At 45.1% G+C, this 22,035-nt stretch overlaps 2 protein-coding genes across 3 annotated transcripts; both read right to left on the reverse strand.

Moving 5' to 3' along the window:
* Nucleotides 1–2,044: 2,044 nt before the first annotated feature.
* Nucleotides 2,045–4,148, reverse strand: LOC122693952 (hydroxycarboxylic acid receptor 2-like). Its single transcript, XM_043901964.1, has one exon. It carries the CDS (start codon nucleotides 4,034–4,036, stop codon nucleotides 2,945–2,947), a length of 1,092 nt encoding a protein of 363 aa, XP_043757899.1. The 5' UTR covers nucleotides 4,037–4,148; the 3' UTR covers nucleotides 2,045–2,944.
* Nucleotides 4,149–16,602: 12,454 nt separating this feature from the next.
* HCAR1 (hydroxycarboxylic acid receptor 1) lies at nucleotides 16,603–21,242 on the reverse strand. Of its 2 annotated transcripts, none has more exons than XM_043901966.1 (2): nucleotides 21,108–21,242; nucleotides 16,603–20,730 (listed from the first exon to the last, which is right to left on the reverse strand). In XM_043901966.1, the coding sequence occupies exon 2, from the start codon at nucleotides 20,335–20,337 to the stop codon at nucleotides 19,330–19,332; it is 1,008 nt and encodes a 335-aa protein (XP_043757901.1). In that variant the 5' UTR covers nucleotides 20,338–20,730; nucleotides 21,108–21,242; the 3' UTR covers nucleotides 16,603–19,329. The 2 variants fall into 2 exon arrangements, with proteins under 2 accessions (XP_043757901.1, XP_043757902.1); XM_043901967.1 differs by having other exon boundaries at nucleotides 21,075–21,169.
* Nucleotides 21,243–22,035: the final 793 nt, after the last annotated feature.

Consider the following 22,035-nt stretch of genomic DNA (forward strand, 5'->3'; position numbering starts at 1 on the left):
CAGCTGTGTCAGATCTTGGTGTGGTGCACGGACTTCTCTCTAGTTGCAAAGTGTGGGCTTAGTTGCCCTGTGGCACATGGGATCTTACTTTCCCAACCAGGAATTGAATCCTTCATGTCCCCTGAATTGGACGGTGGATTTTTAACCACTGGACCACCAGGGAAATCCCAAATCTTTGTTTTTTTAAGCCACCAACTTTGTGTTACTTTGTTATGACAGTCCTGGGAGATTAGCAGACTCACACACCCGAGGGCCTCTGCATTTACCATCCCCTCTGCCTAGAATGCCCTTCCTCCAGATTCTCGCATTGTCTGCTCCATCTCGTCATTCATGGCTCAGCTCTCGGTCACATCCCAGTCAGCCCAGCACCACGCCTTTTTTAGTCTGTCATCCTGCTTTGTTGGCTTCATGGTCCTCACAGTCATCCCAGGCTTCCTTTCCGTTTATTTGTTTATCTCTTGTCTGGCCACCTCCCCAGTGTGAATGTAAGTTGTAGGAGAAGAGGGCCCCAGGGAACTTGTTCCTTGCTCTGTTTCCACCAACCACTCAGAATGCCACAGTACTGTTGGTGCTTAATACATAAAAACTTGATGCCAAGCAGGGCCCTGTGGGGCTCCTGGGCACAAGGACTTTCTGTGTCCCCCATTTCCTTGATTATAAAAAACAGCTTTCATTCAGCCTCCACAAACTTCCCTGAGTTCCGATGGGCAGACTCAAGCAGTTGTCAATTAGAGAAGGAAGGAGATGCGACACCAGGCAGAAACAGTCAAGAGCAGCCTTGGGGCAAGGTCCTGTTTCCCCATCGGGGAAACATATGACAATATCTTTGAGCCATTTTGCTGATACTGAAACCCCCTCCAGGTCAGAGAAGTTAACAATTAATGATGTTATGGTCCCCACCAGCATGTAGACACCATACGTGAAGGCTGATGGTGCTGACTCCCACTTACTTCACCACCAACCCATCAGAAGAATGTCCACAAGCTGATCATGCCTTCCTCTTTGAACAGTTACTGTAAAACTTCTCACTGTCTTCCCCAAGTGGGGACACACGGTTTTGAAATCATTAGCCCGCTTTTAGCCCCCTTTGCCCGGCAAAACAATAAAGCTATTCTTTTCTACTTCACCCAAATCTCTGTCTCCCAGTTTTGATTCGGCACTGGTGTACAGAGAAACTGAGCTTTCAGCATCAAGCTGATGGGATGAATGAACAAAAGGACAAATGTGAGTTGTTCGGGTGTTCTGAACAAATCGGAGTTTCACAAACGGGTTCCCTGCTGACTCATGCATCTGAGTCTAGGGGAATCCCTACTCTCCTCTGAGCTCTTCTCTCCTCATCTCTTCCTCTTTAAGAAAGATGATCTCAGCTTTTAACTTTCAGTCTCTAGGAGTTAATTGAAAAATCAGACAAGCAAACTGCTCAGAAAACACTTCAGAACCTCAAAATATCCATCTTTCTTCCTTTTCTGCCATTCCACTGGGGCCAGGAGTCCAAGTATCTGCCTTCCTTATCGGCCTCCAAGTCACTATGTCAAAGCAAGCCTCATCTTGCTAAAGAACAATGAGTGGAAATGAGCATGTAACAGAAACTTGGACTGATCACCACCTCAAACCAGTACATCTCCTTTCCTTCTCAGCATTCAGAACTGAAACCATTCTGTAGGAAGTTCTCTCTTCCCCCTCCTATGCAAAAATCCCAGCCTGGCCAGATTCCTTTTTTTGATACACAAATACTAATAGCAGCATTCACCACCCCCTAAACAAAAGCAAAGTGCTCTTGTAATCCTGTCTGTACTGCCCTTCCAGATTAAATCACTTTTCTTTATTCCCTACTCTTTCCCATCCTTGTTCTAACGCATATGTAATTTTTGACTTAACTACCTCATGTTGCGGCTCAGATTCCACATCCTTTTCTTACACTTTACAGTATGTGGTATTTTTTTTTTTTTTTCTACCAGGGCACAGTTAACAACCCATAAAGGTCTTCGCTTAAGTAAGAAGTCCATGTCTGTGAACCATCACCCAGACACATGCAACACCAGACTGTGAGTCTCATATCAAAGTTTATTGAAGGGGTAGATTTCTTATAAGAACAGAAACACAAGCAAATGAACCAGGAGGAAATCTTTCCTCCCGCTAACCATAGGGCAGCATTTCCCTTTGAGTGATAAAAGCAAACAGAGGAGGGAAGCTGCTTTCTCCCTGGAGCCTTTTTAACTGCTCAACCTTCAAATTAGTGTAAACAGAAGAGGAATGGATTGGCTGCAGGTTGTAACATAAATGTCATTTCCTTTTGCTTAGTAACACTGTTCTGCTCAGTCCCTCCTGGGGTGAAGCCCCTTCTTACCACCACTGGAAACTCAGATACTAACCGAAGTTCATGAATCTCTCTATCTGGTCCGTTTCTGCCAAATCATGGCTGAAAGAAGGATCGGCTCCACCGAACCCAGGTGACCTCCTGGCTTGTTTCATGATGCCTGGGCTCCCTTCAGATGCAATAATTCCCCTCCAGTCACAGCTTTCCTTATCCCAGTGGGAGCCCACAAGAAGCTAGACATTGCCCCAGGAGCTGAGAACCAAACAAGTCTTAGGCAGGTGACAGAAAGAGGCCAGTTGAGCGCCAGGTGCCAGTGGGCCTCTCTGTGGCTTCAACACTCCAGCAGCAGAAATGCGGACAGTTTTGCCATCTTCAGTTCTGCAAGTGTCCAAGATGGAACAGAAGTCTCGACACCTGGAGCTTCATCCTCCATTCCCCAAGCTTCCTGTGGAGACACTCTATAGGCAAGCAGCCCACGCTGCCACACCAATGCCCTAAATCTGCTTCTCTGAATCTGGAAGTTCTGGGAAACCACAGACCAAGGCTCTGTTACTCCGTGCACCAGCCAAACTGCTTCTCCAGAGATCCTGGTCCTTGATGATCATCTCCCTTCTTGGCTTAACTTTTTTAACTGGAGACTGGATTCAGATAAGAGGGGCTCTGAGGCTCGCTGGGATTGGCCATCAAAGCCTCGGGAACATTCTTGGTAGTGCTCAGATCCCCTGTGAGCTCGACGCTGGTGCTGCGGTTGTTATCCGACTCATCCGGCCCTTTCCTCTGCAGGCAGCGGTTGATCAAGGTGGAGAAGAAGTTGGGGAAAGATGGGCTGGAGAAGTAGTACACCAAAGGGTCCAGCATGCTGTTCATGTAGGTGAAGCTGAGGGTGATGTAAAACGCCAGGTCCACTGAACGATAGATGTCACAGTTTTCCGTGCCAGCCTTGCGCAGAAGCCAGAAAATATGTATGCGCACGGCCACGCTGGGCAGGAAGCAAATGATGAAGACAATGGCCACCACCATGATGAAGTTGATAGCCCGCTTGATCTTGGCATGTCTGTTCATTTGCCGCTGCCGTAGGCTCCAGACGATTCTGACCGAGCAGAACAGGATGATGCCCAGGGGCACGAAGAACTCCAGGAGGAACATGGCATCGTGCCAGCGGAAGGCATCACAGATGCTGAAACTGCTGCACAGTTTCGAACCCTGATTCTCGATCAACCTCGTTCTGTTCAGGAGGTGGACCGTCAGGCCGATGGTGATGCCCCACAAGAGGCAGGAGATGATGCCCGCCGTCCGATTGGAGATCTTGTTCAGGGCGTGGTGGGGATGGACCACCCGGAAGTACCTATCCACGGCCACCACGGTGAGGAAAATGATGCTGCCCTGGCGGTTCATGGCCAACATGAAGAGCATGAGCCGGCACGGGATCTCCCCAAACTTCCAGTCCCACCTCCGCACGTAGTTGTCCGCCAGGAATGGCAGGCAGATGATCAGGAGAAAGTCAGCCACGGCCAAGTTGAACAGGAAAACCCGGCTGGCTTTCCAGGACTTGAGGTGGAAGCAGAAAATCCACAGGGCAAGGCCATTGCCCAGGAGCCCGAACACGAACTCCAGCCCCACGACCGGCGGCAGCACTTTGGCAATGAAGTCATCGCGGAACACACAGCAGTTCTTCTCCCCTATTTTCAGAAAATGATTCTGCAGGTGGGAAGGGTTCATGAGTGAATCGCGTTGGCGCCAGGGAGCAGCTCACCTAGCCAAGGCTCAGGGAACGAGGTGTGTGTCTGAGTGGCGAACCTATGGTTCAGCGCTCGCCTTTATGTCATGTCAGAGTGTTGAAACAGATGACTGAATGGTTACCAGGAAACTACGAAATCGCTTTAAGAAAAAAAAAAGAAGCCAGCAAGGCTCTTATGCAATCTGCTGTTTGCATAAACAAGTAATAAAAAAAAAATCCCCCGGGGAGACAGGAACCCACAAAATTTTCTAAATGTAAAGAATATGTTTGGGCAAGCCGACTGTCATTGTGAATTACTGAAATGTGTAAGCCTGCGTGCATGTATACTGAATACTTAGCACCGGAGAATCAATTCACAGTCATGTGGTTGTCTTGCATAATGAACAAAACAACAACAGCAATATTAATTTACTGTGCTCAACAGAAACATGACGAATTTGCATGGAATATCTGCAGACATGTGTTTTAAGAAACGGTAACGTGTGTGTGATTTTTTTGAGGGGGGATGGAAGGCCAAGAGGATAGTAATTGTCCAGTATTTTATGAGGACAGATGTGTTGCATTTGATGTTTCCAGGCCATCTTCTCTGTACAAGCATGGATTGACTTTCTAAACCAGAATGCTGCAATTAATTCCCAGCTAAGGGGGGGTGGGGGGAAGCTATTTGAGAACAGCATGCCATTTCATAAGATACTTGAAAACTTGAACCCAGTTTGGGTTGCCAGTGGTATGTTACAATAAGTTGGGTTTTTCCTTTGTTTGTGTTAGATTTTGAGATGCCTCCATGCTCAAGTAAGTAATTTATTGTTAAGGAGGTGATTTATTAAAATTAATAAGCTTTATTTTTTAGAGCAGTTTTAAATTCCCAGCAAAACTGAGCAGAAAGTACAGTGAGTTCCTGTTTACCAGCTGTCCCCATATACAACCTCCCTCACAATGTGCATGATATTTTTGATTTTTAAAAATTTTATTTATTTATTTATAAATTTATTTTTAAACAAATTTTACTTAATTTTAGCTGTGCTGGGTCTTCATTGCTGCTCTGGCTTTTGAGTGAGGACCACTCTCTAGTTGTGGTGCGCAGGTTTCTTCTTGCCTTGGCTTCTCTTGTTGCAGAACACAGGCTTTAGGGCACCAGGTTTCAGTATTTGTGGCCCTTGGGTTCAGTAGTTGCAGTTCCCAGGCTCTAGTGCACCGGCTCAGTAGTTGTGGCCCACGGGCTTAGTTGCTCTATGGCAAATGGGATCTTTCCTGATCAGAGATCAAATCCATGTCTCCTTCATTGGCAGGCAGATTCTTTACCACTGAGCTACCAGTGAAGCCCAATGTGCGTGATATTTTAAAAACCTCTGTTTTTACAAAATTAACCTTGAGGACCTAAGAAGACTTTGAACTGTGCCTTGCAGAAGGTCACCATTTCACACATCATTTTCTTGCTTTTCAGTATAATTGGGGATATAAATCCTTACAAAACATTTCTACCCTGGAATATTTTGGTTTGATGAATTCTTGCTGTGCAAGAGGTTCTCAGCTGTGTTGCTTCTACTCTGAGTAAGAACTAAGACATTTGTTTATTTTTATCTTTGAAAATTTGGTCACATCATGCGGCATGAGGGATCTTAGTTCCTGGACCAGGGATCGAACCTGCTTCCTCTGCAGTGGAAGTGTAGAGTCTTAATCACTGGACTGCCAGGGAAGTCCCAGACATTTTTTTTTTCCAGACATTTGTTTCTTTAGTTTTACACCCAGGTTCTGCCATAGGGCTTTGTAGACTCCTCCCAGTAAACGGGAGTCAAGATGATCTAATGTTAGGCTCACGTAGGAAGCAGTGGCACTTGACGAAGACGATGATGAAGATGATGTTGGCAGTCACGTTAGGGAGAGCTTCCTGCATGTTGGGTGGCATGCTCAGCGCTTTAATACATTCATTTATTTTCCCCTGACTGCAGCCCATGACGTAGGGACTACTACTGATTTCTATTTCGAAATGAGGAAAGTGAAGCTCAGAGAAGTTGGCCGTATATATAGTCAATGCTACACAGATCATAAGATTTGAATCTGGCACTGGCTTCAGAGCCTGAATCCCTAACCAAAACACTACACTGCCTCTTATTATATTATTGCCCCATCTGTAAGGCTGAACCAGATTGAGGTCACATTGTGTGGGTGTAGTAAGACTCAAGTGAAATGACTAGCATTTGTTTCTGATCCTTGATGCTTGTCAATATCCTGCTCCCTTCTCAGATGAATGTGGACTTGTCAGTGACATTCAGAAAGTAACCCTAAGGGCCTTTATTGGCTAAGAGTCAGAAAATCCAACTATTCACAGTAGTTATTTCCGGGAGCTGGAATTTGCAAGGGATCTTCCCTTTGTAAGATTTTCTTTCTGTTTTGTTTTTAATTTTTATTGGAATATAGTTACTTTACAATGTTGTGTTATTTTCTACTGCACAGCAAAGCGAATCAGCCATCAGGACACATATATGCCCTCTGTTTAGGATTTCCTTCGTATTTACATCACCATAGAGCACTGAGTAGAGTTCTCTGCCGCCCAGTGGGTTCTCATCAGTTACCTATTTTATACATAGTGTGTATGTCAATTCCAATCCCCTAATTCTTTTTTCCCCTCATAGACTGTTATTTATGTTTATTTTTATTACTTTAAAAAATTTTTAATTGGAGGTTGATTGCTTTACAACGCTGTGCTAGTTTCTGCTGTAAGCAATGTGAATCAGCTCTAAGTATAAATATACTTATGTCCCCTCCCTCCTGAGCCTGCCTCCCGCCCCTCTAGGTCATCACAGAGCACTGAGCTTTACACTCGGTAGTGTATACATGTTAATGCTACTCTCCCAGTTCGTCCCACCCTCCCCTTCCCCCGCTCTGTCCACCTTTGAAAGTTTTATAATTTCATAATATTTGGATAAAATTAGGAAAGAACAAGAATGGATATTGCTTCATTTGAAAAAAAAAAAAGAGAGAGAGAGAGAGAGAAGTTGGAGGCCCTGGATGCTTTTCTCTGGCTCCATCATTACCCATGAAACCTCTTAACCCCTGAACTTCCCATGTGTAATGTGGAAGATGGGACCATCTTCCAGATCCCTTCCAGCTCTCACACCCTAGGATTCTAAACCCAAGTTCACAATTGCTCAGAAAGAGTGTCGATCCTGGACTCCCTGGATCCTGGCCCTGCTGTGGAATTCCCAGTCTTACTACTGTGTCATGGGCATGTTTTTTCTTGCTCCTGTCTTCCTTTTATGCATTTATTATTTTTTTTCTTACTAGTGCATGAGCTGTACAGAAACTTGTTTTAGTGATTCATTTCAACAGCTCAGGCAGTGATTCCACCAAGTTTGGGGGAACTCCACTTAACATTTATGACTTTCACCATTAACTCAAATCTCCCTTCTTAGTTCTCTTATCACAACTGGAATGTGCCCCAGAGCAGGATGGAACTACTTTTTAAAATTAAAAATAACAATAGCTTTCATTTATCAACTGCTTGCTTTGTGCCAGACATGCGGCTAAGAGCTGTATATACATGATCTCATTTAATCCTCTCAGAAACCCATGAGGAGTTGCCCTGTTATGGTCACAGATCAGAAACCTGAGGCTTAGAGAGGTTAAGTAATTCATGGTTTGTCTTTTTTTTTTTATTATTATTAAAGTATAGTTTATTTACAATGTTGTGTTTGGTGGTAGCGGTTTAGTCCCTCAGTTGTGTCCGACCCTTTGTGACCCCTCTGTCCATGGGATTCTCCAGGCAGGAGTACTGGAGCCGGTTGCCATTTCCTTCTCCAGGGGATTTTCCTGACCCAGAGATCGAACCCGGGTCTCCTGCATTGTTAGGCAGATTCTTTACCAATTGAGCTACAAGGGAAACCCAATGTTGTGTTTAATTTTTCCTGTATAGCAAAATGACTCAGCTATACATATATATATATATATATGTATATAGTCTTCATATTCTTTCCCACTCTGATTTATCACAAGATATTGAGTATATCTCCCTATACTGTGCAGTAGAGCTTTGTTGTTTATTCATCTGTCCCTGGTGGTCTAGTGGTTAGAATTCGGCACTCTCGCTGTTTGTCGTTGAACGTAGCTGTTTCTGTTTCAGTGATCTATTACTATTTCAAAAACCACCACAGATTTTAGTGGCCTAAAACAGTCACTGTTAAAAAAAAAAAAAAAAAGAGTCGCCATTGTGTTATCATGGCTTGACTGAACTTAGCTAGTCAGTCTATATTTGGGGTCTCTTAGATGCCAGGGAGGCTCACGCATGCCACTTGGAGTGCCTGGACATCTCTTCCTCTTCATATGGTCTGTGTCTCTATGGCACCTGTACACAGCCTTTTCACATATTCTTTCCACTGAGTATGCTGGACTTCTGACAAGGCTACTCAACATTTCCCAAAGCACACAAGCAGACTCTCTTTCTTTATCTCTCCCTCTTTCCCTTCCTTCTTTTCTTCCTTCCATGGCACCGGGTTTTAGTTACAGTATGCAAACACTCAGCTGTGGCATGTGGGATCTTGTTCCCTGACCAGGGATCGAACCTGGGCCCCTGGCATTGGGAGCACAGAGATGCAGACCTTCTTAATGCCATGGCTCGGAGATCCCAGAACATCACCTGCACCACATTCCACTGGCCAAGGCGAGTCACCAAGTCAGTCCATATTTCACAGGGAAGGGCCACATAAGGATGGGGGTTCAGGAAGCACAGTTCACTGGTGTTATTTGGGGGGACCTGGACTCTGTAGGTAGTAAATGACTTTGAGTTGGTACATTTGGGAAATGAGAGACCTTTGGACCTCTCGAGAAGAGGATAAAGTAGGAGAAATCGAAAGCTAGTGGGCAGAGGAAGCTGGCAATACTGACTAGCAGAGACAGTAAAAGAAAGGAGAAGGGGATTTCAGAGTTTTGAAACACTGTTAAATTTAACATATAAAGTCTGAGGGCAAACCAGAATAACCAAATAATTTTGAAAAAGAAGAACAAAGTTGGAGGATTCACATTTTGCAATTCAAAACTTAACTGCAAATCTATAATAATCAAGACAGTGTGATTCTGGCATAAGAACAGATGTATAGGTCAATAGAGTGGGATTATTGAGAGTTCAAAAATCTTGCATTTATGGTCGGATGATTTTCTTCATCTTTTTAGTATCTATTTATTTATTTGGCTGTGCTGAGCCTTAGTTGTGGTGCTTGGAATTTTAGATCTTCGTTGCGGCATGTGGAAACTTTAGTTGTGACGTGTGAACTCTTGGTTGCTGCATGTGGGATCTAGTGCCCTGACCAGGAGTTGAACCCAGGCCCTCTGCATTAGCCACTGGACCACCAAGGAAGTCCTATGGTCAGCTGATTTTCAACAAGGGTGCTAAGACAAATCCGTGGGAGAAAGAATCATCTGTTCAATAAGTGCTACTGGATGACTAAACAGGCAAATGAATGAAATTGGGTCCTTTCCTTGAACTGGACACAGAAATGAACTCAAAATGGATTACAAACCTAAACATAAGACATAAAACTCTTAGAAGAAATCCTAAGAGTAATTCGGCATGACCGTGGCTTAGGCAGAGCCTTTCTAGGTACAACATCAAACACACACACAAACAAAACTGATAAGCCAGACTTCATCACTTTAAAGAAGTGAAAGTTTTTGCTTGGTTTTTACAAAAAGAAAGATGAAAAAAATGCTTGTTAAACAAACCAACCAAACAAGGGCCCATTGGTGAGAGTGTGGAAGAAGGCTTTTTCATACACTACTGGGGGAGTCTAAGTTGGTTCAGCCTTTTTGTTGAGAAATTTGGTGGTATCTATCAAGGTTTTACAGAGAAGGCAATGGCACCCCACTCCAGGACTCTTGCCTGGAAAATCCTACGGATGTAGGAGCCTGGTAGGCTGCAGTCCATGGGGTCGCGAAGAGTCATGACTGAGCAACTTCACTTTCACTTTTCACTTTCATGCATTGGAGAAGACAATGGCAACCCACTCCAGTGTTCTTGCCTGGAGAATCCCAGGGATGGGGGAGCCTGGTGGGCTGCTGTCTGTGGGGTCGCACAGAGTTGGACACGACTGAAGCAACTTAGCAGCAGCAGCAGCAGCAGCAGCAGCATCAAGGTTTTAATAAGAGCTAATACAATATAATAATAAGGGTTAATAGAAGTAGAGATACTCCAGGGACTTCCCTGGTGGTCCAGCAGTTAGGATTCCACAGTTCTAATGCAGGGGGCATGAGATTGATCCCTGGTCAGGGCACTACTATAGAGCATGGTCCAAAAGTAAAATAATAATAATAATTTAAAAAAAGAAATAGAGCTACTCCATGTTGGTTGCTCCACCCATCAACAGAAAATTGGATTAAAGATTTACTGAGCATGGCCCCGCCCATCAGAACAAGACCCAGTTTCCTCCTCAGTCAGTCTCTCCCATCAGGAAGCTTCCATAAGCCTCTATCCTTCTCCATCAGAGGGCAGACAGACTGAAAACCACAATCACAGAAAACCAACCAATCTGATCACATGGACCACAGCCCTGTCTAACTCAATGAAACTATCAGCCATGCCATGTACGGCCATCCAAGACTGATGGGTCATGGTGGAGAGTTCTGAAAAAATGTGGTCCACTGGATAAGGGAATGGCAAACCACTTCAGTATTCTTGCCTTGAGAACCCCATGACAGTATGAAAAGGCAAAAAGATAGGACACTGAAAGATGAACTCCCCAGGCTGGTAGGTAGGTGCCCAATATGCTACTGGAGATTAGTGGAGAAACAACTCCAGAAAGAATGAAGAGACAGAGGCAAAGCAAAAACAACACCCAGTTGTAGATGTGACTGGTGATAGAAGTAAAGTTTGATGCTGTAAAGAGCAATATTGTATAGGAACCGAGAATATTAGGCCCATGAATTAAGGCAAATTGAAAGTGGTCAAACAGGAGATGGCAAGAGTGAACGTTAACATTTTAGGAATCAGCAAACTAAAATGGACTGGAATGGGTGAATTTAACTCAGATGACCATTATATCTACTATTGTGGGCAAGAATCCCTTAGAAGAAATGGGGTAGCCATCATGGTCAACAAAAGAGTCTGAAATGCAGTACTTGGATGCAATCTCAAAAACAACAGAATGATCTTTGTTCGTTTCCAAGGCAAACCATTTAATATCACAGTAACCCAACTCTATGCCCCAACCAGTAAGGCTGAAGAAGCTGAATGGTTCTATGAAGACCTACAAGACCTTCAAGAACTAACACCCAAAAAAAGATGTCCTTTTCATTATAGGGGATTGGAATGCAAAAGTAGGAAGTCAAGAAACACCTGGAGCAACAGGCCAATTTGGCTTTGGAGTACAGAATGAAGCAGGGCAAAGGCTAATAGAATTTTACCAAGAGAACACACTGGTCATAGCAAACCCCCTCTTCCAACAACACAAGAGAAGACACTACACATGGACATCACCAGATGGTCAATACCGAAATCAGATTGATTCTATTCTTTGTAGCCAAAGATGGAGAAGCTCTATTCAGTCAGCAAAAACAAGACCAAGAGCTGGCTGTGCTCAGGTCATGGATTCCTTATTGCCAAATTCAGACTTAAATTGAAGAAAGTAGGGAAAACCACTAGACCATTCAGGTATGACCTAAATCAAATCCCTTATGATTATACAGTGGAAGTGACAAATAGATTCAAGGGATTAGATCTGATAGACAGAGTGCCTGAGGAACTATGGACAGAGGTTCGTGATATTGTACAGGAGACAGAAATCAAGACCATCCCCAAGAAAAAGAAATGCAAAAAGGCAAAATGGTGGTCTGAGGAGGCCTTACAAATAGCTGAGTAAAGAAGAGAAGCAAAAAGCAAAGGAGAAAAGGAAAGATATACCCATTTGAATGCAGAGTTCCAAAGAATAACAGGGAGAGATAAGAAACCCTTCCTCAGTGATCAGTGCAAAGAAATAGAGGAAAACAATAGAATGGGAAAGACTAGAGATCTCTTCAAGAAAATTAGAGATACAAAGAGAACATTTCATGGAAAGGTGGGCACAATAAAGGACAGAAATGGTATGTACCTAACAGAAGCAGAAGATATATTAAGAAGACATGGCAAGAATACACAGAAGAACTATACAAAGAAGATCTTCACCACCCAGATAATCAGGATGGTGTGATCACTCACCTAGAGCCAGACATCTTGGAATGCAAAGTCAAGTGGGCCTTAGGAAGCATCACTACGAACAAAGCTAGTGGAGGTGATGGAATTCCAGCTGAACTATTTCAAATCTGAAAAGATGATGCTGTGAAAGTGCTGCACTCAATATGCCAGCAAATTTGGAAAACTCAGCAGTGGCCACAGGATTGGAAATGGTCAGTTTTCATTCCAATCCCAAAGAAAAGCAATGCCAAAGAATGCTCAAACTACCACACAATAACACTCATCTCACACGCTAGTAAAGTAATGCTCAAAATTCTTCAAGCCAGGCTTCAACAGTATGTGAACCGGGAAATTCCAGATGTTCAAGCTGGATTTAGAAAAGGCAGAGGACCCAGAGATCAAATTGCCAACATCCGTGGGATCATCAAAAAGCAAGAGAGTCCCAGAAAAACATCTACTTCTGCTTTCTTGACTATGCCAAAGCCTTTGACTGTGTGGATCACAACAAACTGTGGAAAATTCTTCAAGAGATGGGAATACCAGACCACCTGACCCACCTCTTGAGAAATCCATATGCAGGTCAGGAAGCAACAGTTAGAACTGGACACGGAATGACAAACTGGTTCCAAACCAGGAAAGGAGTATGTGAAGGCTGTATATTGTCACCCTGCTTATTTAAATTATATGCAGAGTACATCATGAGAAATGCTGGGCTGAAAGAAGCATAAGCTGGAATCAAGATTGCCGGGAGAAATATCAATAACCTCAGATATGCAGATGACACCACCCTTATGGCAGAAAGTGAAGAACTAAAGAGCCTCTTGATGAAAGTGAAAGAGGAGAGTGAAAAAGTTGGCTTAAAACTCGGCATTCAGAAAACGAAGATCATAGAATCTGGTCTAATCACTTCATGGCAAATAGATGGAGAAACAGTGGAAACAGTGACAGACTATTTTGGGGGGCTCCAAAATCACTGCTGATGGTGACTGCAGCCATGAAATTAAAAGATGCTTGCTCCTTGGAAGGAAAGTTATGACCAACCTAGACAGCATATTAAAAAGCAGAGACATTATTTTGCTGACAAAGGACCATCTAGTTAAAGCTATGGTTTTTCCAGTAAACATGTATGGAAGTGAAAGTTGGACTATAAAGTAAGCTGAGCGCCAAAGAATTGATGCTTTTGAACTGTGGTGTTGGAAAAGACTCTTGAGAGTCCCTTGGACTGCAAGGAGATCCAACCAGTCCATCCTAAAGGAAATCAGCCCTGACTATTCATTGGAAGGAATGATGCTGAAGCTGAAACTCCAATACTTTGGCCACCTGATGTGAAGAACTGACTCATTGGAAAAGACCCTGATGCTGGGAAAGATTGAAGGTGGGAGGAGAAGGGGACGAGAGAGGATGAGATGGTTGGATGGCATCACCGACTCAATGGACATGAGATTGAGCAAGCTCTGGGAGCTAGTGATGGACAGGGAGGCCTGGCATGCTGTAGTCCATGGGGTCACAAAGAGTCGGACACGACTGAGCGGCTGGATGTTGGTCACTGAACTGAACTGGATGTTGGTCACAATTGTAGGGGCTTTATACAGCTAAACTCATTTAGTGCTCAGAACATCTTTAAGAGATAGGTAGTATACATAGGTACTATTCTTTCACAGACAAGAAAAATAAAGCAGTGAGAGGTTAAGTAATTTTCTCAAGGGCACACAGCTAGTAAAAAAAGGAGATAGGATTGGAATGCCCAAGATGTAACTCCAAGGGTTCTCTCAGCCACTGTGCACGTGACCTCACCCAGTGTGCCTTTGACTTAGCAATTCCATGTCTAAGAATCTATCTTCCAAAGTTTTGACACAACCCAAAGATATATCATTCAGTATGTTCACCATAGCATAGCGGCAATAGAGAAAAACTAGAAATAAATGTCTGTTAGTTGAATAAACTACATGTGGCTCATTTACACAATGAGATACAATTTCAAAAAGGAAATTGATATCTATTCTGACTTAGGAAGGGCTTCCCAGGTGGCTCAGTGGTAAAGAACCTGCCTGCCAATGCAGAAGATGCAGGAAACCTGGGTTCGATCCCTGAGTCAGGAAGATTCCCTGGAGAAGGGCATGGCACCCTAGGTTGGGAGGATCCCCTGGAAAAGGGCATGGCAGCCCATTCCCTTATTCTTGCCTGGGAAATCCCATGGACAGAGGAACCTGGCAGGCTTCAGTCCATAGGGTCACAGAGTCAGGCACGACTGAGCATTCACACACTGACATAGGAAACTGTTCATGATAAAATACCTTGCAAAACTCTATCTTTCTATCTTGCTTTAACAAGACGAAAGATTCATTACCTTTATGCAAGTATGTATGTATTCCAAATGTTAAAAGTCACCACCTCTAGAAATTGGATTAAGAGGAAATAAAGGAAGACTTTTACTTCTTACTTTACATATCTGTGTGTTCCTTGATTTCTGATTGAAAACATAACGTGCTTCTGTAATGAAATACATTGAATTCTTGTCTAAAAAGAAAGGGATCTGCAAGTCTATTCATGAATCTTCTGTCAGGAAAGACTGTGAGCAGACCCTTCTCACCCAGGGAGATCTCACAGCTTCCCCTCTTACCAGGTTGTTGTGGCCCAGCCTAGACTTTCCATTCCAGTCCCATTGACCTTCCTGCAGTTCCCTCAACCAGGATTAAGGGCCCTGGCTTCTCTGTAGAACCCCAAGTTTACCATTTTCACTGCAGATACCCTGAACGGTAAATTTAGTTTTTCTTTGGTTTCCACATTGGAACCCACGGGGTGAGGGCTATGTTTTTCACTTGGGTTGCCACTGTGCCTGGTACAGAGCTGGTACCTAATGAATGTACCTTGAATGTGCCTTGAAAGAGGGAATGAATAAAACTGTATCATCACTGGAAGCTGAATATAGAGTAAGCCCATCTCTGAGCCCATCTGTTTATGCTGCTCCATCACAAACTCTGTCTATATAAAATGTAGGGCCCCAGACTTCCCTTGGAGAAGGAAATGGCAATCCACTCCAGTATTATTGCCTGGAGAACTCCAGGGACAGAGGAGCCTGGTGGGCTGCCGTCTATGGGGTCATACATGACTGAAGCAACTTAGGAGCAGCAGCAGACTTCCCTGGTGGTCCAGTGGTTAAAAATCCACCTGCCAATGCAGGGGACATGGATTCGATCCCCAGTCCGGGAAGATCCCAGCCATGTCAGCTGAGCCTGTGTGCCAACTACTAAGCCAGTACACTGCCCAAAATCAGTCAATCAATCAATCAATTAGTTTTAAAAATGTAGGGCTCCAGCTTCATGGATGAGTTCAGCAGGGTACTGTGTTTAGTTTATGCCCTGCTGTCACTATCTTGAAATGCTTTATGCTTTTTGAATGAGGGACCTCGCATTTTCTCTTTGCACTGGCGTTTCAAATTAGATAGCTAATCCTGAAGCCATTTATGGACTCACTGAGATGGTGGGGTCTTGCGTCATATTGGAAATCTGTGAATTAGAAGACCCAGAAGGCAGCAAGCTGAGAGTGTGCATCACAATGTGTCCACCTCCCCACCTTGCTATGGAACCTTTAGTCATTGACTTAACCCCTTGTGCCCAGAGTTCTAATCCCACCCCAGCAGCCCCTGCACTCTAGTGACTTCAGACACCATCTTAACCATGTCAGTTGTAGGAAAGGGTAAGGAAACCCATTCTGAGAGTAGTCCAGAATCTAAATTTTCACAGTCAGCACCAATAAAAAGTACCTCTTATTTTTTTCCATAGAATTTGTGAACAATAATGGTCTACTATCCCTTCTCACTTTTATGTGACTTTTCCTGAAAGACCCTGAGTCAGAGGAGACAACATTTTCTTCTACATCGATGACATTTCCCTATTCCAGGTAGTTGAAACAAAGTTTCATCAACAAAGCTATACATCACTTCCTTACAATTTCTGAAGAAGGCTTCTTGATAATATTTATGTTTTATCACATTCTATGAATTTGGAAGAAGCAAATCAGAATCAAGACTGTGGTTGGGGTCTGGATCTTTCTTTCAGTTTGTTCTTGCTATTTTTTAATGAGAACCTCAGCCTACCAGGGCTTCCCTGGTGGCTCAGACGGGAAAGAATCTGCCTGCAATAAAGGAGACCTAGGTTCTATCCCTGGGTCAGGAAGATCCCCTGGAGAAGGGAAGGGCTACCCACTCCTGTATTCTTGCCTGGAAAATCTCACGGACAGAGAAGCCTGGTGGGCTACAGTCCACGGGGTCTGAAAGAGTTGGACAAACACGACTGAGCGACTAACACTTTCAGCCTACCATGAGCTCCTGGATTTTTTGGACTTTTTTTCTCTTGGAGGGTAAAGTCTCATGACTCTTTTGACATAGGATGACACACAGGATACGGGCTTTCTTTTGGAATCTGTTTTTATTAAGATGGAGCAACAAGGGGGCAGCCCAGGAAAGAGTGAACTAAGAATAGAGCTTAAAGCAGAAGTGCAGGTTTTTCACAGATTTTTATCTGGAGTTCTTTGAAGCTGATAGAATCGTTGCTTTCACTTCTCCCCTGGAATCTGGGGAGCAGGGGAACTAACAGTGACAGCAGAGGAGCTCCTTACAGGCGCTGAACACCAGGGGAAATGGCTTCTGGGCCTCAGGGTCTTTATGTGTAAAACGTGTTAACATAATACATCAGAACACTGAGCATTACTGCCAGGCAATGCACTTATGCTTCACATACACTTACTCATTCATTCAAATATTTACTGAGCGCCTACTGTGTGCACTCACACTTGTAGACTCTAAGGATCGAAGAGGAAGCAAAGTACCTGTGCTTCAGGATCTTCCATTCAGTGAATCCACCCAACGACCTTCCTTTTTTCTTTTTTAATCACTTTTTATTTGTCTGCGCTGGGTCTTTGTTGCTTTGCGCGGGGTTTGTCTAGTTGCAGAGGCTACCCTTCCTTGTGGTGCACAGGCTTCTCATTGCAGTGGTTTCTCTTGTTGTGAAGCACAGGCTCTAGGCACACAGGCCTCAGGAGCTGCAGCGCTTGGGCTCAGTAGTTGTGATGTGCGGGCTTAGTTGCTCCATGGCACGTGGGATTTTCCCAGATCAGGGATTGAACCCGTGTGCCCTGCATTGGCAGGCCAATTCTTTACCAGTACTGCTAAGCCACCAATGGAGTCCCCCAAAGACCTTCTGATGTCAATGTTATTGTTACCCCTGTTTGACAGATGAGGAAATTCAAGCTAAACGTGGTTAAATAAAACCCGCCCCCAGATCACACATCTAGTAAGTGGCTAAGCTGGCATTTGAACTTAGATTCATCTACTTTGTACAACCCATGTTTTCCATCCCTGGGCTGTGCAGTGCCCCTTAAAAATGAGTTAATAGGAACAGTATATATACATATGTGCATACTCAGTTATGTCCAACTCTTTGTGACCCCATGGGCTGTGGCCCGCCAGGCTTCTGTCCATGGGATTTCCCAAGCAACAATACTGGAGTGGGTTGCCATTTCCTTCACCAGGGTCTTCATGACCCAGGGATGGAATCTGGGTCTCCTGCATTGCAGGCAGATTCTTTACCACTGCGCTACCTGGGAAGGCCAGGGACAGCCTAGATGGGTGTTTTGAGGCCAAAGAATGCAACACTGGTATTAGTTGCAGGTTAAGGGTCTTAATGGGCTTCCCCAGCGGAAAAGAATCTGCCTGCAATGCACAAGCCACAGGAGGTACAGGTTCGATCCCTGGGTCAGGAAGATCTCCTGGAGGAGGGCATGGTAGCCCACTCCAGTATTCTTGCCTAGAGAATCCCCATGGACAGAGAAGCCAGGTGAGTTACAGTCCACAGGGTCACAAAGAGTTGGACACGACTGGAGCGACTTAGCACGCATGCAAGGGTCTTAATTGCAGAGAATCCCCTGGGAATTTGAGAACGTGTAAAGAGAGGAGCCAAAAACACTTTCACTGCTTTGTGACTTGAGAACGGAGCTAAGATCGGCTTGGCATCTCTCCCCCTAATCCAGGGCAGAAGCAGCATGTCATTTCATACAATCATCTCATTCTGAGGACCCCATGGGCATATTTGAAAATTCATGTACACAAGGCCTACTGCCTTTTCCACTCTTTGGTGTTTGTATAGAATCCTACAACAAAAGGAAAACACCAGTGTCTGTAGAGAACAGGTCTAGAAACTATAGTCATCATAATGGTGAAGGTCATTAACTTCTCTGTTTGCCCCCTCCCCAGCCAAACACACAAGTTAACTAAGGACCCTCCGGGTCAAAGGGACACTAGCAAAGTACCTGGCACAGAACATTAATTCAGTAAATACGTAGAAAACAAATGATTGAATAATTTAAACTCATAGTCACATTACAAGCAATTTTGCTGGACTTAGCACTTCCCAAAGGTTAATAGGACTTTTTCAAGTGCTCAGCTTCCACTGGAAAAATCAGGACAAGTAAACATATCCTTGAGTACCTTCTTTGAAATGCAAATACTTGCAGAAAAACGTGGAGCTCCGAAAAGGTGGCAGCATATTGTTTTTGCTGTCATTCTTCTTGGGCTCCTGAGTAGTCAGAAAAGTAGAGAGGGGCCCTGGGAATATGAAAATCTTTGGGGTCAAGACATCCCACTCTAAAGAGCCTCCCTCTGCCTGAAATAAAAATATTGACTTACCCCAGTTTCTATTTTCCAAGAAAAGTAAGGATATAAGATCAGAGGATGGGTCATTAAATTCGCTGACTCCCCCAGGGAGAGAACATGACAGAATGACAGATTTAAACATTAGTACATATTACCTGAGCCATTTAAAATTACTCAGGGGCCAAGCTCTTCCCAACACACACACATACACACACACACACACACACACCTCTGTCATTAGAATCACATTATATAAATGCAACTGACTCACTTCTCAAGTGGAACCTTCCAAAAAGGCATAGTGATCCGAATTTTGTATCCAACAGAGTGAGGAGGGTACAGTTAAGAAAGAATGGCATTTTCAAGGCTCCCCACCCCTCAGCATGGAGTATTTCTAAGTCACCAATCCAACCTCCTTGATTTTGTCTGTCTGTCTGTCCTGGTGCCATCTGTCACATTTGAAGATCTCACTGCACCTCAGACTGGCTTTGGAAGCTATTTGCCACACTGATGCAACTGTTGCAACAAAGGTTGGAAGTGGGCATCCCCTCTGGCCTCTTGAAGCATCCTGGACACCTAGGTCTCAAAGTGCAGATTTTGAGTTTGGTGTAGAATTTGGGGTATGAGGGACTTGAAAAATAATACACCAGGGGATCCAGCATGCTGTTTATGTAGGTGAAGCTGAGGGTGACGTGGAGGGCCACATGGACGGATGGATTGCAGGCGCTGGAAGGCACTGTCCAGAGGAAATACAGTCTGGCCAACGCGCTGGGCAGGTAGCAGGCAATAAACACCACCGCCACCATCATGATGAAACGAATAGGCTTCTTCATCCGACTCTGCCTGGCCAGATGCTGCCTCTGCTTGAGGCTCCAAATGATCTTGAAGGAGCAGAACAAGATGATGCCAAGGGGCAGAAAGAACTCCAGCTGGAACATGACATCATGCCAGCCGTTGGCCGACACCATGATGAAGCTCTCACAAGCTACGACCTTCTCTTGCACACACAGATGATTCTCCATCAGAAGATACAGAGTCCCCAGGATGACCAGGGTCCAAAGGGCACAGACGATGCCAACTGCAGTCCAGTTGGAGATGGTGTTTATCATATGGTGGGGGTGGACCACTTTAAAATACCGGTCCACAGCCACCACTGTGAGGAAGACAATGCTCCCAGCCCTGTTCATGGCCAGCATGAAGAGCGCCACTCGACAAGCAATATCCTCAAATGCCCATTGCCTCTGTCTGAGGTAGTAGTCTGTCCGAAAGGGCAGGCATATCATCAGAAGGAAGTCGGCTATGGCCAAGTTGAACAGGTAAATAGTGCTCGGCTTCCAGGTCTTCATGTGAAAGCAGAAACCACAGAGCGCTACGCCATTGCCCAGGATGCCAAGCACAAAGGCGAGGATTAGCAGTGGCGGCATCACCTCGGGCATGTGGTACCCCTGGATGAGGCAGCACGACCTGTTGGCCATGGTGAACAGAGGACCAGTGCTCCGTGTGCCGGGCCGTGCCGTTTCCAACGTCTTCACCGTGGGAGGCAGGTACAGCACGTGTACATGGATGCAGGCGCCCCACAGAGAACAGAAACTTCAGCCAGGAAATGTAACACTGCAGTGGAGGCTGGATCACAAGCGGTCCATCTCCAACCCACACCCCCAACCTCCTGGCTCAAGAGCCGAAGCCTGTCGCACCCCAGGGCCTGGAAACACAGGTGACTTCACCAAGTTGTCATTTCTGGGAAGCTGCTGGCTGATCCGAGGAAATTTGCGCCGGAGAGGAGTTGTTGGGACCTGCCCCAGAGTGGATTTTTCTTTCCAGCCTCTCTTTCTCTTCGGATTCTCTCCAAGCTGGAGCATTAAGCGAAGCTACTCAGAAGGCACGAAAAAAAAAAAAAAGCTTGTTTGTCCTCCCTCCCCGGTGGAGAAACACAAACATTTCCTGGAGCTGTTCTGGGTCTCTCCTCCCTAACCCTTGCCTGACTGCCCCAACCTCACCCTCATCCCATGGGGGCTCTCCCAGGCGGTGCCAGAGAGGGGAGGCTTAGCTCTGCCGCTCCTCAGGGCCACTTCCTGCGCCCAGACCCAAAAATACAGCACTTCAAAATCAGAAGGCTCTACGGAAGGGAAAAAAAAAATCCCTAAAATAGCACTTGTTTGGCTGTTCAAAAAATTCTCTGAAGTGAGTCGCCCTCCCTCTCCTTCACTGGCACCTCCCCTGGGCATCCTTCCTTGGACCCAGTTACCAGCTGCACCACCACCGAGACCGTGAAATGAATCTGAAGCCACTTCTCATGTCCGTCTTCATGAAACAGCCTTTCTGGGAGCCGGGTTCTCTGCTGTTAACAAAAGAGGATTTGGCTCCAAGTTTCCCAAATCCGCCTGCTCAAGAGTGGAGCGCCACACTCTGTATGTTTTTCATTTTAATTATGTGCTCAGCCCAGGGGTGGCGGAGTTTATCTCCAAAACGGTCATGGGTAAAATTAGTCTGCTCCCAAGACCTGTGCGTGCTAAGTCGCTTCAGTCATGTCCTACTATTTGCAACCCCATGAACTGTAGCCCACCAGGCTCCTCCGTCTGTGGGATTTCTCCAGGCAAGAATACTGGAGTAGGTTGCCATGCCCTCCTCTAGGGGATCTTCCCAACCCAGGGATTGAACCTGGGTCTCCTGCTTTGGCAGGTGGGTTCGTAAACTTTCCTGTCCTTTGGCTTTAGAGATCATCTGTCCACACTTCAGCTTTCAGTTTAGGGAAGGGTGAGGGGAGAGAGTGTATAGGAAGGATACATGTGGGGCCCTCCTGGGTGGTCTAGTGGTTAAGACTCCAAACTTCCACTGCAAGGGGCCCAGGTTCGATCCCTGGTCAGTGAACTAAAATCCCACATGCCATAAGGTGTGGCCAAACACACACACACACACACACACACACCCCTGGATTTTCAGCCTCTCTAGGAAACTGGAAGATCTGTCCACGCTGGGCCAACCATCCCACCTGATAACAATATGCTGGATGTGAGAATAGCTTTGCCCTTAAGACACGGCAGGAATGCTCCATTTTGCCTCCGCCCTCACTTACCTGGTCAGCTTCACTCATCGACATGCCTGGTCTCTGTGGGATTTTGAGTTTGTCACTTCTGCTCTAGGTTTGTCAGTTCTGTCCTTCCCAGGTGGTGCAG

Source organism: Cervus elaphus, chromosome 5, assembly GCF_910594005.1.
Source record: "Cervus elaphus chromosome 5, mCerEla1.1, whole genome shotgun sequence".
Taxonomy (NCBI): domain Eukaryota; kingdom Metazoa; phylum Chordata; class Mammalia; order Artiodactyla; family Cervidae; genus Cervus; species Cervus elaphus.

Bases quoted from the DNA above. Each gene is read 5' to 3' on its own strand.
- LOC122693952 (XM_043901964.1), bottom strand. From the start codon at position 4,036: ATGAACCCTTCCCACCTGCAGAATCATTTTCTGAAAATAGGGGAGAAG.
- HCAR1 (XM_043901966.1), bottom strand. From the start codon at position 20,337: ATGGCCAACAGGTCGTGCTGCCTCATCCAGGGGTACCACATGCCCGAG.